General features: G+C 53.8%; 1 protein-coding gene across 1 annotated transcript; it reads left to right on the top strand.

The window, feature by feature from the left end:
* The first annotated feature begins 203 nt into the window (after positions 1–203).
* Positions 204–12723, top strand: Umod (uromodulin). The gene is made up of 10 exons (XM_027940655.2): positions 204–297; positions 1421–2197; positions 2286–2393; positions 3665–3873; positions 4741–4889; positions 7006–7251; positions 10099–10261; positions 10782–10863; positions 11601–11642; positions 12662–12723. Exons 1-10 carry the CDS (start codon positions 204–206, stop codon positions 12721–12723), a joined length of 1932 nt encoding a protein of 643 aa, XP_027796456.1.
* The last annotated feature ends 5452 nt before the right edge of the window (positions 12724–18175 follow it).

The following is an 18175-nucleotide window of genomic DNA, read 5'->3' as shown; positions in this document are numbered from 1 at the left end:
ATGGCTCATCCGGGAGTCGCACAGCGTACAACCAAGGCTTTCCTCCCAAGTACAGACAAGGGAGTCAGGTCCTGCATTTGTCCCATTTTTGATCTATGATCACAGGACTTTCAGCATCAGGGCAGAAATCCCAAGGGGCCAACTCGTCCTTGCCCTCGGGCAGTTGTTCCCAGGACCAGAAGCAGCCGGGAAGAGCAGAAAGGATGGGCCGTCTGTTCTCTCTGACCTGGTGGCTGATGGTCACAGTGGCAACCGCTTGGTTCATCAGAGCTGTAGCCACAGACTCCTCGGAAGCAAGTAAGTGGGGCGTGTGCGCGCATGTGCGCATGCGTGAGTTGTGCTGCAATGCGCCCTTTGAGGAAGCACTCCTTCTCCCTCCCCTCTCTTGCCTGGGATTTCCATAGTCTTTATTCTAAGTCCATTTCTTAGGCTGTAAAGTGCACGGGACTCCCCTGGAAAATCTGCTAAAATGCAGTTGGCTTCCATAGGTCTGCAGCCGGGCCTGGCACTCTGAATGTCTACCAAACTCCCAAGTGATGCTGACACTGTGGTCCTTGGACCTCACACCGAGAAGCACGGGGCTAGAGCATCACGAGGACTTTCCAACACTTGACTAGAGTCAGGAGCACACCCCACCAAACGGGGGATTTGCAGACACCAGGGCGACCCCCAAACACCTCCCCTTTCAACCTTCAGAGGTGGTTCCCTGGGTTGCTCACCGCCCTCACCCCACTTTCAGCCTCTCTTTGGAGCACAGCAAATACGATTGTTGGGCCGTAGTTAAGAGCCCACGCTCTGGCCCTGCCATCTGCACGCATGTCATGGCTGTGCTGTTCCCATCTGAGCAAGTGACTTAATCTTTCTGAACCTCAGTTCCCTCGTCTTTAAGATAAAGATAAATAAAAACAGATTCCAAGGAGCCGCTGGGAAGGATTCATGAAGACAATGAGTGAAAAGTGTATATCCTGTTACTTAGCATGTAGTAAATGCTCACTAAACAACAGCTTTTTTTAAAAACTATTATTTTTGTGGTGGAGGAACAAAGTACAACAGCCCTGCCAGGTGGACTTGGGGAGGTCTTCAGAAAGCAGGCAACACTGAGCAGTTTCTTGATAAAAGCTCATCCAGCAGGAAAGGGGCCTTGGACAGAAGGCATAAAATGGGCAAAATCCACCAAGGGGCAGCAGGTTCTAGAAGAGTATGGGGGATCCTGTGCTTTTTCCTTTGGATGTGGGGCGGTGTGTCAGGAAGACACAACTTGAAGGTGATGCTTAAGGTAGACTATGAGCTTAACATCGCCAGGCGAGGTGACAGGTCTGTTTTGGAGCGAACATCGGTTCCCTTGGGCGCAGGGTGGGGATCTTTGGTTGACCATTAGCCCAGCTGCTCGCGCTCTGAGGCTGGTCTTTTCTGGATGCAGGGAGGTGCTCTGAGTGTCACAGCAATGCCACCTGCACGGAGAACGGGGTCGTCACGACGTGCTCCTGCCAGGAGGGCTTCACCGGTGACGGCCTCGTGTGCGCGGACCTCGACGAATGCACCATCCCAGGGTCGCACAACTGCTCCGCCAACAGCAGCTGTGTGAACACGTTGGGCTCCTACGCGTGCGTCTGCGCAGATGGCTTCCGCCTGTCGCCAGGGCAGGGCTGCGTGGACGTGGACGAGTGCGCCGAGCCGGAGCTCAGCCGCTGTCACGCTCTGGCCACCTGTGTCAACGTGGAGGGCAGCTACCTGTGCATGTGCCCCGAGGGCTACGGGGGCGACGGATGGCACTGCGAGTGCTCCCCGGGCTCCTGCGGCCCAGGGCTGGACTGCGTGCCCGAGGGGGACCAGCTGGTGTGTGCTGATCCGTGCCAGGCGCACCGCATCCTGGACGAATATTGGCGCAGCACCGAGTACGGGGCTGGGTACACCTGCGACACGGACCTGAGCGGCTGGTACCGCTTTGTGGGCCCGGGTGGCATGCGCCTGGCTGAGACCTGCGTGCCGATCCTGCGCTGCAACACGGCTGCGCCCATGTGGCTCAACGGCACGCACCCGTCCAGCGACGAGGGCATCGTGAACCGCACAGCCTGTGCGCACTGGAGCGGTCACTGCTGCCTGTGGGACACGCCGGTCCAGGTGAAGGCCTGTGCCGGTGGCTACTACGTCTACAACCTGACAGCGGCCCCCGAGTGCCACCTGGCCTACTGCACAGGTGAAATGCGCCCCTCCTCGCCGGCTCCTAGACAGGGGAATGGGGTGTGTCTTTGTTGACGCTCTGTCTGTCCCCTGTGGTCCTGCAGATCCCAGCTCCGTGGAGGGCACGTGCGAGGAGTGCAGTGGGGACGAGGACTGCATATCGGATAACGGCAGGTGGCGCTGCCAGTGCAGACAGGACTTCAACGTCACCGGTAAGGACAGCGGAGCGGAGGTGGTTTGTTGAGAAAGTGTCAGAGACTGGGGGAGGGGCACATTCCGGGGTGGGGTGGGGGGGCTGTGGATATAACCCAGGGGACACGTATCCAATCTGAAAAGGAAAATTCCCCTGACACTCATTAAAACTGGCTCCCCGTGCCATTTTAGTTGGTCCCAAAGCTCCCAGGGATTAAGGGACCTCACACTCATCCTCCTTTCTGAGGTCCCCCACCCTGCAGTGGACATACAAGTTGCTGCCACCATGTAGCCAGAGGCCACCCAAGCCACCTGTGGCATTGCAGTTCAGGCTCCAGTATCTATTGACCAGCTTGGGATCCTGGGCAGGGCACTGGCCATCTCCGAGCCTCAGTTTCTTCATATGACAATTATTGGAGATGGCTAGTGTCTCCAGGCTTGTCATGATTTCTGTCACAACCCAGTGCCAATTTCCCAATTCTGCTTTCTCCAAGTACCACCTATGCTGTGAATTTTATTATTATTTTTTATATTTTTTATTTGTTCCTATTAGGCATGGCAGTAGAATGTATTTTGACATATTATAAACTCTGGAACCAACCTAGGTGCCCTTCAACCGATGGATTTTATTATTAAACCTATTTTTCTTCAAATGGACTGCATCTCATCTCCAAATTCATTTGGGATGTTGGTGGTCACCTCCGTGTTGGCTGCTTAATGACACCGACTTGAGAAAATTAACTGTCAAAACAAATCAACAGAAAAGAAAGTTATTGCAATGATTGCAGTAAAGCAATTTTCTAAAAACACTGAAAAATTAAGATGTACTTTAGCCAATGAAAATTCTAGCTGGCTGTCACTGCTGAGCCCAAGGCCTGCTCCCTGCTTAAGGGGAAAAGTCACAAGTACATAGTAATAAAGACATTAGCAGTAAGTGAGAACTGTCCCCTTCAGGTAGAGAGACTGGAAAGAAACTGCACTTAACTTTTACTTTTCTTTTTAAAAATTGGATTCAATACTATTTAATGCTGGACCACCAAAGATCTCCCCCAAACCATCCCATATTTTGTGTACAACCCCCCCTTCGGGGAATGTGGGCTGCATGGTTGACCCTTGGACCCATGCAGGGGTACTCAGATGCAGTCTTGTGTCCCCATCTCTCCAAGAGATGCTCCAAGGTGGAGCATCCCAGCTGGTGCCCAATCCAGCCACCCTGGCCTGACCCTTGGGGACTGCTGGGCACCTGAAATACAGACACAGGCCCCAAATCTTGTCCTTCCTGACTTTGCAGACATCTCCAACCTGGAGCGCAGGCTGGAATGTGGGGCCAATGACATCAAGGTGTCCCTGGGCAAGTGCCAGCTGAAGAGCCTGGGCTTCGACAAGGTCTTCATGTACCTGCGGGACAGCCACTGCTCGGGCTTCAGGGAGAAGGGCGAGCGGGACTGGATGTCTGTGGTGACCCCCGCCCAGGAGGGCCCCTGCGGGACGGTGTTAACGGTAGGCCCGGGTCCCTCTGGGGCAGGATCGGACACTGCCTGGTCACGCCCCAGGTCTACCACTTAGCAGGTGTGTGAGCATGGGCGAGTTTTGTGGCCTGGCTGAGGGACTAAATCGGAGCTCACCAGATTGTTGAGAGGACTCAGTGAGTCACCCGTCAATGCGTCTGAAGTGGCTGGCACTTAGTAAGTGCTGAATAAATGTTACTTCCCTTCAAATACAGAGGAGATCCAGGTGATCGTTGCCCATTTTACAGATGGGAAAAGTAGGGTCGGTGGCAGTGATTACTCCCGGCCAGTAGGGGTCAGCGTTGGGAGCAGAAGCCAGGTCGGCTGGTTTCCAGTGGCCCTGGGAGGCAGGGTACTTGGAGACCCAGGACCTTGCCCACAGAGGCCTCCTCCGATGGGATGCAGAGGTAAAAAGGTTTGAGTGAGGAGCATTTGCTTCTTTCTGCCTCTCTAATCCCCTGAAAGCAAAAGAAAAGAAGAAAGTAAATAATTGTCATTTGCCAAGGTCGCGAGGTGAAATTCCACTGTGACGACTTGCTATGAAGCATGGGCTACTGGAAAGAGGCCGGCTTCCTAGCTCCCCCGTGCTGCGTGCCTCAGTCACTCGGAACCTCTGTCTCCTCTTTCACCAAGCAGGGCTTGCCTCCTAGGCTCATCAGGGGACTAATTCAGTAACGTGGAAGAGCATGTAGCTCAGGGTCTGGCACGTGACATGTGCTCACGAATGCTCACTGCTGTCGTAACTCTTAATCACAGAGACTGGGAAGGCAGCAGCTGGCAGGTGGCTGGAGACAACCTGTTTCAGCATCAAAGTCTAAGATTCTCTTGGTTCTCTCCCGCTCCTCGCCCTCCCACACAGAGGAATGAAACCCATGCCACCTACAGCAACACCCTCTACCTGGCGAATGAGATCATCATCCGCGACGTCAACATCAAAATCAACTTCGCGTGCTCCTACCCGCTGGACATGCTCGTCAGCCTGAAGACCTCCCTGCAGCCCATGGTCAGGTGCGGCCGGCAGGGCCTCCAGTTACGCCTGGGCAGCCCCACCCACAACCCCTTCCTCACCCAACTCTTCTGCCCTGGCAGCTGCCACCCCCAAGGAGCTGGGCTTGGGGACTGGGAGTCAGGGTTACTTATAGAAGGGCCCCAGCGAGGAACCCTGGAGCCCAAATCCAAATCCGGCCTCTGGTGTATTTTGACCAGTTTGCTCTGGGGAGTCCACTGCCCGGGTCCCCCTGGGGCAGGTCTGGGTGTCAGCCCCCTGAAGAAGAAGAAGAAGGACCCGGTATGTCATCCAGCCCCTCTGGATGTCAGCCAGGGATTGGACAGCACTTGTACTACTTTTCTTAGGAGGACAGCAGTGTCCTGCAGATGTGAATCAAATATTAGAGTCTCTGGCTTTTTGGAAAGGAGGGAAGAAGAGGGGGTCTCAGTCCAGCCCTGTGATGGGACTTTGGGCAAATCATATCCCAAATTTTGACCTCAGTTTCCCTTCTCTGTAAATTGAAGATGTCTGACTACAGAGCATTTACGAATTATGCTCTTTGGAGGTGCCTTGGTGGGGTGGGGGTTGCTTATAGAGGTGAGCCAGAGAATCCCCCCAGGATGGGCACCGCATGAGGTTTAACTGCCTTTTTTTTTTTAATTGGTACCAGAGATTGAACTCAGGGGCACTTGACCACTGAGCCCCATCCCCAGCCCTATTTTGAATTTTATTTAGAGACAGGGTCTCACTGAGTGGCTTAGCGCCTCGCTTTTGCTGAGGCTTCTTTCAAACTCGTGAGCCTCCTGCCTCAGCCTCCCGAGCTGCTGGGATTACAGGCTTGACCCACCACTCCTGGCTAGGTTTTACTATTTTTAAAGAGACAATCCTGTCGCTAAATAAAATGGAAAGTCTTCAAATAGAATGAATCACAGGCCCCAAGGATGCCAACATTGGGAAAAAGGACAGCCGTATTCATAATTAGCATTTATTGAGCGCTTACTATATGTCAGGCAAAGTGCTATACACCGACCATCTCATTAAAATCTTATAGTAGCCCTAAGAATGTAGATATTCCTCCCCCTCCCCCTCCTCATCCCCCTCCTCATCCCCCTCCTCCTCCCCCTCCTCCCCTTCCTCCTCCTCTTTTCTACTGATGTGGACATTGTGGCTCAGACAAGTTTGAGTCATTTACCCAAAGTTGTAAAATCTAGTAGGTGGCAGAGCTGGGATTCAAACATCAGGTCGAGCGCCCCTGCCAGATGGTGACCTGTACTTTGGGGTTACGTGTTCTCTGGGCCAGCCAGACTCAGGGAAGGGTTCTGGGCTCAGTTGAGGGTGTGTGGCTGACTTGGAGGAAGAAGATCGCTCACAGCAGGTTGTTGACAGGAGCACCACGTGGACAAGGAGTGTCCTGCAGCAACCTGGTCCCGTCCTAGGCCTGGGAGGTGCCAGGGCGACACCTCTTGTGATCAGACCTTGTTTGGGTTTGAGCTAGAAATCTCACCTGTGATTGAGCTCCAACTTCCCTGGGTATTGTCATGTACTTTATTTCATGTGACAGTGTCCTTTGAAGGATCACCCAGTGAAGTTCACATTAGTGTGACTGTTTTCAATGAGGTCACAAAATAAACCATTTGTAAAACCCCCGTCATCTGACATAGGTTAGAACTTCACCAGGAGCTGAGACCCGGGTCTGCGAGCTCCTGTGAGCTCCTCACGGCTCACCTGCTGTTCCAGACTAAAGAAGGAAGCCAGGCGGTTTCCTCCAGAAGTTGCTTGATCCATCTTGAAAGGTCCCAGGGGTTGTAGCACAGGCCACTGAGAGAGGGACCGGGTATGTCCCTCGAGATACGGTCTACAGATCTGCCGAGTCACACCACTCGGGAGCTGGGTAGACACGCAGAACCTTGAGCTCCACCCTGAACCCACCCAATCAGAACCTGCATTGTAACCAGACCCCAAGGTGACCCCTGCTTGCTTGTCGCACTTTGCAAAGTCATGGTGAGTGGCTTCCGGTCCAGCTGCTGGACAAAGATGCAGAGAAGTGTCAGGGACTTTCCAGGAGTGCTGAGCAGGCAGGGCCGCCCTCTGTGGCCGCCCCTGCTGGGTCCCCTGACCAGCCGCTCTTGCCCGCAGCGCCCTGAACATCAGCGTGGGTGGCACGGGCGAGTTCACGGTGCGCATGGCGCTCTTCCAGAGCTCGACCTACACGCAGCCCTACCAGGGCCCCTCCGTGGCTCTGTCCACCGAGGCTTTTCTGTACGTGGGCACCATGCTGGATGGAGGGGACGTGTCCCGGTTTGCCCTGCTGATGACCAACTGCTATGCCACTCCCAGTGGCAATGCCACAGACCCCCTGAAATACTTCATCATCCAGGACAGGTAGGCAAGGGCTCCCAGGCGGGGCCGCCCATGGGTGGGGCTTGGGGAGGTCTGTGGGCCGGGATGGGTGAAAAGTGCATCTTTATATTCATTATCCTCGAGCTAAAATGTGGCATTCCATTGGGAATATAGACCAGGAAAAGAAAAAAGCAAAGAAGAGTCACCTAGAAGAGACTGCAGTGTTCCTCGATGCATTTTATGTGATCTAATTCCACACGACCGTACCACGCACTCAGATACAGCATAATAGATGGAGTATGATTTCTCCTCCTTCTGGTTGTATAATGTAGACTCATACATGTCCATAGGGTGATAATGTACAATTCCTTCTGGGGTATCCTTCCTACCCCCACACCCCCTCTCCTCCCTTCACTCCCCTCTACCTAAAGTACCTCTATTCTTCCCTAGCTCCCCCCCACACACAACTTGTTGTGAATTAGCATCCACATATCAGAGAAAACAGTTTTTTGGTTTGGGGGGATTGGTTTATTTTGCTTAGTATGATAGTCTCCATCTCTATCCATTTACAGGCAAATGCCATAATTTCATTCTTCCTCAAGGCTGAGTAATAGCCCATTGTGTATTTATATCACAATTTCTTTATCCATTCATCTGTTGAAGGACACCAAGGTTGGTTCCATAGTTTAGCGATTGTGCATTGAGCTGCTACAGACATTGGTGTGGCTGCGTCGCTGTAGTATGCTGATTTTAAGTCCTTTGGGAAGTAGGAGGATGATAACTGGGTCAAATGGTGGTTGCATTCCAGATTTTCTGAGGAATCTCCATTCTGCTTTCCAGAGTGGTTGCACCAATTTGCAGTTCTACTCATCAATACTTTTTAGTTACTATAGTACTAGAATTTCCACTGCACTTTACCATTTAATGCACTATCAAATATATATGTGCAAATACATTTATATATAATATCTATGCAAATATGTAAAGTATATATCAAAATTTGTAATATTTTAAGAAATGTGAAGAAAAAAAAAAAGAAATGTGCTACCATTTAGTTTCCTATATAATCTTTAAAATATTTTATTGCATGCTTTTTAAAACATTACATTTGAGGCGGGTTGCAGGAGTTTCCCCAGAGCACCAAAGGGCTCCTTTCCTGATGGAAAGGCAGGACCAGAGCCACGGGCAGCCTGGCACCTGGCCCGGAGCCAGGAGGAGCAGGCACTGTTAGCCAAGGACCAGTTGAAACGGGAAGACACAGGTGTGCTGCCTTTACTCAAGAGGCTTTAGAAAACTGTGACCCTGTCCATGAGTAAGAGCATTTCATCCACAAGTAGAACAGATACCCTGGAGGCTCCCTGTGTGCCAGGCTCTCATTCTGCAGTGAGTAAAAGAGACTAAAAGCTCTGCTCTTGCGTGGCTTATATTCTGAAGGGGAGATCAACAAGTAAATGAAAGTGAAATCTATAGTATGTTAGTGGAGAAAGGCCGTGGAAAATGAAGGGTGTCTGCCATTTGGGGGTGGGGGGTACTGGGGATTAAACTCAGGGACACTTGGCCACTGAGCCACATCCCAAGCCCCACTTTGTATTTGATTTAGAGACAGGGTCTCACTGAGTTGCTCAGCACCTCACTTTTCTGAGGCTGGCTTTGAACTCATGATCCTCCTGCCTCAGCCTCCCGAGCCACTAGGATTACAGGTGTGCGCCACCGCGCCACGTTTGCCATTTTAATAGCACAGTCAGGGAAAGCATCCTAAGAGGTCATGTCTGACCTATTCGGTTTCAAAGGGGAGATTCTCAGTCAGGTGCTAATTAGATGTTCTCTGTTACTAGGAATATCCCTTTGCAATAAAAAAGAGCGCCTAACTCTGTTTTAGCTCTTTGTGCGATGAACAGTGTCTGATTAAAGTGTCTAGCGCTCTCTTGTTGACCTTTTCATTTGTTTGATCCTGTTCTATTAGTGGCGGAAGGTGATTGACAGTTGTGGTCCTGATCTAAAGATTCTAGGGAGTGAATATATTTCATCAAAATATGTAAGTGGATTAAAAGTCGGACACACCAAGGGTTGCTGGAGAGGACACTTGGGTGCCTTGCTTGGGAGGGGGTGTCCTTGGGCGGTCACTGGCCATGGGGGACACCTCTCTCTGCTTTTTGGGAGGTGAGGCTGCTTTCATTTTATCAAGAGCAGTTTGTGGTTTTAGGATCAGATCTGACTTCTGGGGCACACAGGGCAGAGACTGCCACCCCCACAAGTCCCTTTCTCAGTTCTCAATGTCACGTTCGCCCTGTCTTCTAAATCAAACTTTGAGAAAAACGTGGGGAAATAGCAGAGGGTCACCCAGTTTGCCTGCCCCAGTTTGTCCACACCTCCCGACGGGTGAGAGTCTCTGCGTGTGCCATTTGGGGGTTGTAAGTGTGATTCGGTGTCCTTGTGTACGCCTACAGACAGGTGCACACACTTCAGCTTGGTCAGTGACACTCAGCACCTCTGACGTTTGCATTGTTGCGACAGATGCACTGTAGACCGCACAGAGTAGCTGACGAGCCTTGAATGGCATTTTCCAAATCAGAAAGTGCTGGCTTTTAGATGGCATTCAGATCAAATATAGATGACACCCACAGAGGGCCACATCCTGTTTGAAGCACTTGGAAAAATAAACTAATTTAATCCCCACAATGATCTTTCCACCTGGGCTGCAGTTATTATCCCCTGCTGTATACAGATGGGGACTTTGAAGCTCAGAGACATGAAGTCCGTTCCCCAAGGCTGCACAGCTAACAGGTGGTGGTGGTGGTGCCATCTTTGAACCCAGGAAGTCTGGGCTCCAGAGTCATTGCTTAACCAAACCCCTCGTATGACATGACCCTCCCGTTCGCCCACCATCAGGTGTCCACACACTGCGGACCCCACCATCCAGGTGGTGGAGAACGGAGAGTCCCCGCAGGGCCGGTTCGCCGTCCAGATGTTCCGTTTCGCTGGTAACTACGACCTGGTCTACCTGCACTGCGAAGTGTATCTGTGTGACACCGTCAACGAGAAGTGCAAGCCCGTGAGTCACCCCCGGCCCCCAGCCAGCCAGCCTGCCAGCGCCCCTGTCCCATGACCCGAGGCATCTGGCCAGAGGTCCCAGAGAAAGCAAACATACTGGCTGCTTCCCTGTTTTAGCACCAGGTCAGCAGGGACAGGGTGACGGGGTGGCCAAGGCCAAGCAGGAAACCCAAGATGCTGGGAAATCGCTGCTTTCAGTGACCTGCACCCGGCCGGGGGACGGCTAATCCACCTGCCGGCCCAAAGCACTGGGCACCTTACCTGTTGTAAGGTTCCCATGGGCACAGACGGTGTAAGGGACGTGTCACCAGCCCCGTTTGCTAAGGGGGACAGGGGGACCAGAGAACTTAGGTGACTTGCCCGAGACCCTGACAGACGTTAGACCCGATCTCACACCTGCCTCTGCCTCCTCAGCCCCCGCCCAGGCAGGAGGGTGCCCCGGGATCCTACAGCCCCCTCCGATGCCGGGGTCCCAACAGCCTCCCTCACGGAAGGCTCCCTCTGTCACTCTGTCCCTGTAGAGCTGTTCCAGGGCCCGATTCCGAAGTGGGGGCTTCATAGACTCGTCCCGTGTCCTGAACCTGGGTCCCATCACTCGGAAAGGTGAGACCGGCTGCTTCCTCCTCGGGGCTCCTGGCTGGGACTTTCTCTGGGAGAGGACAGGTGACAGAGTCCGGCTCCTGAGGATGTCCCTGGGAACAGTTCCATTCGTTCATTGCACAACTGTGTCTTGGTACCCGCCGTGCGCCAGGCCCTGGGCTGGTGCTTGGGGTCTGTGAGGGGCAGAAGCTCCAACCCTGCGGACAGGGAGCCCCGTTCCCGTAACCCCACGTAGACATGTCCGCCTGCAACCGTCCTCTCTGCAGCCAAGAAAATGCAAAAGGAGCCCGAGCTCTAGGGACAAGGGAACCCGTCTAGTGGACTGGGGAGAAATAAGGCTAAGATTAGGAAAGGGAAGTGGCATCCACTAAGAGGGGCAGGGAAGGAGGGAGGGAAGTCCAGGAAGTGGGTACAGCATGAGCAAAGGGCCTGTGGCAGGAGGGAGCCCAGCCTCCTGCAGCCTCTGAGAGAGGCCCCGGGCATGCTGGGAACCGTGTGGAAGGAGCTGATGTGGGGGAGCCAGGCCACGCAAGGCCTCTTAGCTCACGCTGAGATGTCAGGCCTTTCTTCTGAAAGCACTGGAGAGCCCAGAGCAGGGCGGGGATGTGACGAGGCCTGGGTTTCAGAAAGATGGCTCTGGCTGCCAGGAGCACAGCAGATTGGAGGGGCTGGTTTCCCGCCAGACCTGCGGCCTCGTGCCTTCTCTGTTCACGGCTCTGCCCTCTGTTTCCCCCACAAAGGTGTCCAGGCCACAGTCTCCAGGGCTGCTTCCAGGAGCTTGGGTAAGTCGGGTCCTTCCTGCACAGAGACCTGCTCCAGAACGTCCTCTGGGGCTTCTGCCTGAACCCCAGGACAGCCACAGAGCCTGGCCTACCCGGCTGAGCCTGGAAGAGAAGGAGGGCCGCCTCACTCCTGCTGCCTCACGACAGTGCCCGGGGACCCAGGCGCGCTCAGCCACCGGTCGCAATGTGGCTGCACGCACCCCTGAGGTCGCGCACACACCCACATTTTCACACTCAGAAGCATAGGCACCTTCAGTTGCATGCACGTACGTTTGCACGTTCACACACACGCCTGTTACCCACTCCACACACACACACCTGCACCCGCATGCACACTCCCCCGGGCACTTCCTCTTGGGTTCACCTCTGACACCTTTTACGGGATTCACCTGACAGGTGACAAATATTTGTTGAGATCCATTATGTGCCAAGAACCATGATTAGTGCTGCAGTGAGCACCCCCCCCCCCACACACACACACAAACTCGTTTTTCAGCTTTCTGACCACAAAGAAAAGGTCTTGAGGCCCTTCATTTTCAAGGTTCCTGAATTGTCTCAGATCTAGATGGAGAGAGACTCTATGCACCCACCTTACTTGGCTCCTGGCACCAGGATCCACGGGGCTGCCACACCAGCCTGCTTAACCTGAGCTCTAGTCCAACCCAGTATTAGTGAACTTGGAGTTGGGGGGGGCAGGGTGTTCTAGAGAGATCTGCCTTCTGTAAATAGCCTCCAGGGTCTCTAAGGATGGTTGAGCAGGTTGGGCACTGCGTAAGAGTGCCCTGTGGAGGGGGTACCAAGCCTGCAGCCGGAGGATGGCCTGCCTTTTTCAAGTCAGCCCACCTGGGAAGACACATCTTCCTATTTTTCTACCCCAAATGGGTGCCTTTTTTTTTCTCACGAGTCTTCTGAGCAGATAGGAAAAAACTCCCTGTTTCTAAGCGATCCTCGGTGTCCCCTTCTCACGGGTCAGTCTATCAGAGGCCTCTGGTGTGAATTTGTGATTGCTTTTGTTTCAGAGCTCCTGAAGTTCTGGCTGCCTCCGCTGGTCTCGGTGGCCTTGACCCTGACATTTCACTGACTGGACGGAGGAGCTCTGTGGCTCCCAGCTCACTTCCTGCAGGCCGGGAGGGGAGGCGCAGGTTGGCGCTCCAGCCCTGGAAAAGGGAGCCCACGCTGGTGTGAGCCTGCTCGAATTTTCTGCCCTTTAATCCTCGCCTGGGTCTTTGAATGCTGCTTGCGGTCTAAATGGGGCTTGTGACGTGTTTGTACACGAGGCCCCTGTTTCCTTCAAGAGAGTGGCAAATAATCCTTCTGAAAGATCCGCCTTTGAAGTCGTTCATTCACTCAACAAATATTTGCTGAGCACCTACGACACGTAGGTGCTGTCTGGGGGTACGGAGGATCCTGTGAGGAGGAGAAGCAGATCAGTCCCTGTCCTTATGGAGTTCACAGCTCGCTCAGAGAAACTGGGTTCAACGGGGTTCTGTTGTGTGACCTTAGAGGAGGCTCACGATGCCCTGCATTTCATCCATCCGTTCATTGATTCAAGAAGCGTTTTCTGAGCTGCTACTATGTGCCAGGCACCATGCTCAGATGCTGGGGCTCCAGGGGAGACACCAGGCGGTGAGCAAGTCAGACACAGCCCTGCCTCCTGCAGCCTCTGGTGGGAGAGAGAGAGCGTGAACAGGGAATTCCGAGGAGTCAGGCCTTCCAGACTTGGAGGCTTGAACAGGCAGCGGCTGCCCCTGCGTGGCTGGGGGTGACCAGGCGTGGAGGGGTTTGTTTGGTTTGCAAGGGGCAGACTTTGAAGCCTGTCCTCTGGGCCAGGAGCTGGAAAGCCCCTATGGATAGACAGACACAGGCGCCGCCTCCAGGAGCCCCCCCCCTCAGGGTGATGAGGGACCACAGGAGCTGCCCGTCACACCCGTGGGGCCCCCTCCGTTCCCTGGACTCAGGTCCCTCCCAACCCAGAAGTCACAGACCAATTTCCAGGGCCACATGAGCCGTGGATGCGCACGCAGCCCCATTCCCCGATTGGCAGGGGACCCTTCAGGAGGCCCAGGCAGAAGCCAAGAGGTTGCTGGGACCCGGAGAGGCAGCTGTCCCCAGGGCCTCTGGACTTCTGTGCCAAGGGGACCAGAGAACCCTGAGGCCACTGGGAACCGTGTGTCCTGGCCCAGCTGCTTCCCTGACCCCAGCTGGGGCTTTCCAGAGAGGCCAAGGCCTGGCTGGTCCCGGGAAGGCCACACGTGTGCGTCTGCGAGCCATGGCTGACACCAAAGTCCCTCTTATCTCAGAACTTACGCAGGAAGGCGGCCGCGGATCCAGCCCCGGCCCCACTGACCACAGGCAGGTTCGTCCACAGTGTGACTCGCTGCGAGAGAAAATACAGGGAAGGTCTGGGCCAAGAAAAATCAAAACAAGGCCCCAAACCAGAGGGGAGAGAGAGGACCACAGAATGAGTTCTTCTTCCCTCTTCTTTCCAAGAGGCAGGGTCGGGTGTCCTTGCCGGGCACTTGGGCAGCCCCAGGGCGGAGGTGTTACTTCCCAGAGAGAGACTGCAGCAGGCCACTGAGATGTTGTCCGTTTGACTAGGCGCTGGTTAGACAGAATCCCTGTCCGCAAAGATCCCACAGCCTTCAGAGGGAGCCAGATAAGTCATCAGGTCATGGAGCAGGACTGGGAGCACAGGAAGGGAGCACAGGCCAGCCCGTGGGGCCAGGGAAGCCTTCCTAGAGGGGGTGGTCGGTAAGAAGCAGCCGGGGCCAGAGTGACCCAGGCAGAAGGAAGAGCATATGGAAAGGTTTGGAGGTGGCCCAGAGCCCAGAGAAACCCAGATAGACTAGAGCAAAGAGTGTGCAGTGGAGACATAGTAGGTGAGGCAGAGACCCTGGGCCGGGGTCAGATCCCAGGGAGCATATAGTGTAGGGAGTGGAGGATAACACCCAGAGACGGTCCTGAGACCGGGGTACTGAGAGGGTGCAGAAGCAAAAGGGGGTGAGAACAAAGGCGGAGAGACCCATTAAACAGCCACAAAAGTCACCCTCTGAACAGATGGCTGCCTGCATTGGGATAGCTGAGGTGGAGATGGAGCAGGAGGGAGAGAGTCCAGAAACGTTTGGGACATGGAAAGGCAGGGTCTGGTGACTGTGGGGAATGGAGGCTGAGGGGGGAGGAGGAGGAGCTGGGAGAGGACGGAGGCCAGCTCGGATGATGGGGTGGGCGCTGGTGCCCTTGACCAAGGAGCAGGAGGAGGGGGAGGGGAATCGGCGGGAGCTGATTGGAGCTGTGGAGTCTGAGGTCCCTTCACATCTCAGCCCAGTGGAGAGGCGCCACGTCAACTGGGTGGGTGCACCTGAGCTTCAGCCTGAGCTGGGCACAGATTTGGATCTCACCAGCCCGCGGATGGCACCGGCAACCGCGAGGTCACTGGGCACCTCCCAGGGAGAGCATCTGGAGTGACGGGAAATGTGGGACCTCCCCGGGTTTTCAGGGACAGCTGGGGGAAGAGGGTCCTAGATTAATAGTGGGGTATCCAAATAGGACGATAAAAAAGACTCTGCTCCTGGGGGGTCAAGGAAATCAGGGTAACCAGAGGATGCGGGTCCAGCAGCGAAAAAATGACCCCTGGACTCTCCCATGAGCAACCTCGAGAGGGAAGTTTTAGCCACACCCTTCACATGGGAGAGGTCTGAAGGGGATGGAGAGGCTGGTGTTGCTCAGGAGGCTGTTCTAACCAACATCCCCCGGTCCTCCTCCCCCGGGCCACCCAGCCTCGGGGAGCCACCCTCCTGCGCTCACTTCTGTGAGATCAGCGTGTTCAGATCCCTGGCAGAAGGTGTGATTATCCTTCTGTGCCTGGCTGATCTCACGGGGGTTCATGCATGAGTCCCTGCAGGTTCATACCTGCTGTTGCAAAGGATGAGGAGGAGTGGGTACCGGGCATGGAACTCAGGGGCACTGGACCACTGAGCCCCATCCCCAGCCCTATTTTGTATTTTATTTAGAGACAGGGTCTCACTGAGCTGCTTAGCGCCCCTCTTTTGCTGAGGCTGGCTTTGAACTCATGATCCTCCTGCCTCAGCCTCCCGAGCTGCTGGGATGACAGGTGTGCGCCACTGCACCCAGACTTCATTATTTTTTACGGCCAAATACTATTCCGTTGTATGTACATACCACGTTTTTCTTTATCCATCATCCATTGATGGACACTTAGATTGATCCCGTATCTTGGCTACAGTGACTAGTGCTGGTGTGAGCTGGAGAGCACAGCTGTCCTCAACATATTGATTTTATTCCCTTTGGATGGGCACCCAGTAGTGAGATCTCTGGGTCACTTTGGTGGTTTAATATTTTTGAGGAGCCTCCATACTCTTTTCCATAGTGATTGTACCAATTCGTATTCCCACCAACATCTGTTTTCTCTTGTCTCTCTGATAATAGTCATTATAAGGTGGAGGGGGTAAATTCTGGTGGTTGGCCAAAGGGTAGATAATGCTGGTTAGATGGGAGACATAAATTTCCCGAGATCTGTTGCCCAGCATGGTGACTGCAGTCAATGACGATATATCGTGTTCTTGAAAAGTGACAGCAGACGTTTATGGGATCTCACTACAGAAAATGAGAACCGCGTGAGGTAATGCATTTGTTACGGAGCTAAATTTAACCACCGCAGGGAGGTATCTGCTTCACAACCTCATGTGGAGCCTGACAGAAACGTGCACAGTTATCATCAACTTGAACCAACAAATACAGAAAATCTTAAAAAAAAATAAATAAATAAAAGAGAAGCCGAGGGTGGCTGGCGGCCTTGGGCAGGGAGGAGTAGAAGGCAAATATTTTTATGTTAATGGGGAAGGGCCAAGGTCACAAGTTGTGGCCCTGGTTTTCTTGACGCAGGAGGCAGAACACCTGTTAAGAATAGTGGGGTGTGGGGTGGTGATTGTCCCAGATGCCACTTTAGAGGCTGGAGAAGGTTCACACGGACCACTGGGGAGGCGGAGGGGGCACCTGGCCAGTCCCAGTGGGGTCGAGGGATATGCCGTGGCCCGGCTCTCTGAAGTTTCCCCATTTGGGAGACAGTTCCCCATTTGTACCAGGAGTAGAGAAGCTGGCTTGTATCCAGATTGAGACTTTGCTGGAGGGTTGTTGCTGGGGTCAAGATCCCTGAACTTCTCCCTCCCGACAGCTTTGATTCCTTCCAGAGTCCCAAAGACATGGAGAAGAGGTACTGGCCGTTTGCTCTCCAAAAGCCTGGACTCTTTTTTTTATCTGCCCCATGATGTCCACCATGGCCTGGCAGCCAGGTCCAAGTGGGGGTTTAAAAAGTCCCAGATCCTCGACTGGGCACAGTGGTGCACACCTGTCGTCCCAGCGGCTCGGGAGGCTGAGGCAGGAGGATCTGCGAGTTCAAAGCCAGCCTCAGACAAAGCGAGGCCCTAAGCAACTCAGGGAGACCCTGTCTCTAAATAAAATACAAAATAGGGCTGGGGATGGGGCTCAGAGGTTGAGCGCCCCTGAGTTCAATCCCTGGTACCAAAAAAAAAAAAAAAAAAATCCCAGATTCCCTACTCAGTTTTGTACCCTCCAGTCTCAAGGGTAGCCCACACCACCTCCAAGCTGACTGCCGTCCAAGTGCCCCAAGGTGATTAGCTGGGGACGCAGGGTACGTTGGCACTCTACTGTGAGAACAAGTGTCTGTCTCATTTCTTTTCCTCTTTCCTTTGGGTATCCAACTTCCTTTTCTTTGGTGTTTGTTTTCTGGAAATAAATACCGCCCCAGCTCTGGGTGTCCATTGTGAGGATTAACGGGAGATGTCATGGTGCTGAAAACCTTGACGGCGCCCCGTGTGTTTTGCACTCAGTACACATCGCAATTGTTTGCAGAGAAGCAATTTGTGTGAAGGAAAAAAAATCGCTGGGAGGGATTACAGGGCAGAGAGGGCCAAGGAACTTTTTCTTGCCAACCTTTGTGCTGAGTTGCTTATCTTTCCCATGCTCATGAGCCCAGGGCACACCTGGGAATTAACTGCTGCCCTACCTGAGCACCAATCGTGGACAGCCACATGGGTGGGAAACCCTATTAAAGACCGCCCCAGCGGGCTGCGTTCTCACGGTGGGCCAGACAAGGGCCGAGGCTCCCGGTTCTCAGCCCAAGGTGAGTCCCGGCAAGTTCTTCTCCTAATCCAGGGGCGCTCCCACTTTCAACCTCTTAGACTTGTCAGGGACCTTTGTTTCTGGAAGCTTCTAGAATCCAGCAAGGAGTTTGGACCAACTTAGCTACTGTCCAGAGCTCCAGGCTCACTCTGTGTCCAGCTCAACCGTGGTTCAGTCATCTACTGGCTGCTCCGAGCCTGCAGAAGCCACCTCTGCCCCAGACACCTCCACCAGGAAGATGGGTTTCCACCGGGATTGCCTCTCTGAGAGTCACGGTCCTGGGTGGTTCCCTGTCCCTGCTGTCTCGTGGTGTATTCATAACAGGGCTCCCAGAAACAGATTTCTGTCTTCTGCTGAAGTCCTCCAGGGGTCAT

Source organism: Marmota flaviventris, chromosome 19 (genome assembly GCF_047511675.1).
Source record: "Marmota flaviventris isolate mMarFla1 chromosome 19, mMarFla1.hap1, whole genome shotgun sequence".
Taxonomy (NCBI): Eukaryota; Metazoa; Chordata; class Mammalia; order Rodentia; family Sciuridae; genus Marmota; species Marmota flaviventris.
Note: the sequence above shows the minus strand (reverse complement) of the source record. Positions and strands in the feature narration are given on the sequence as shown.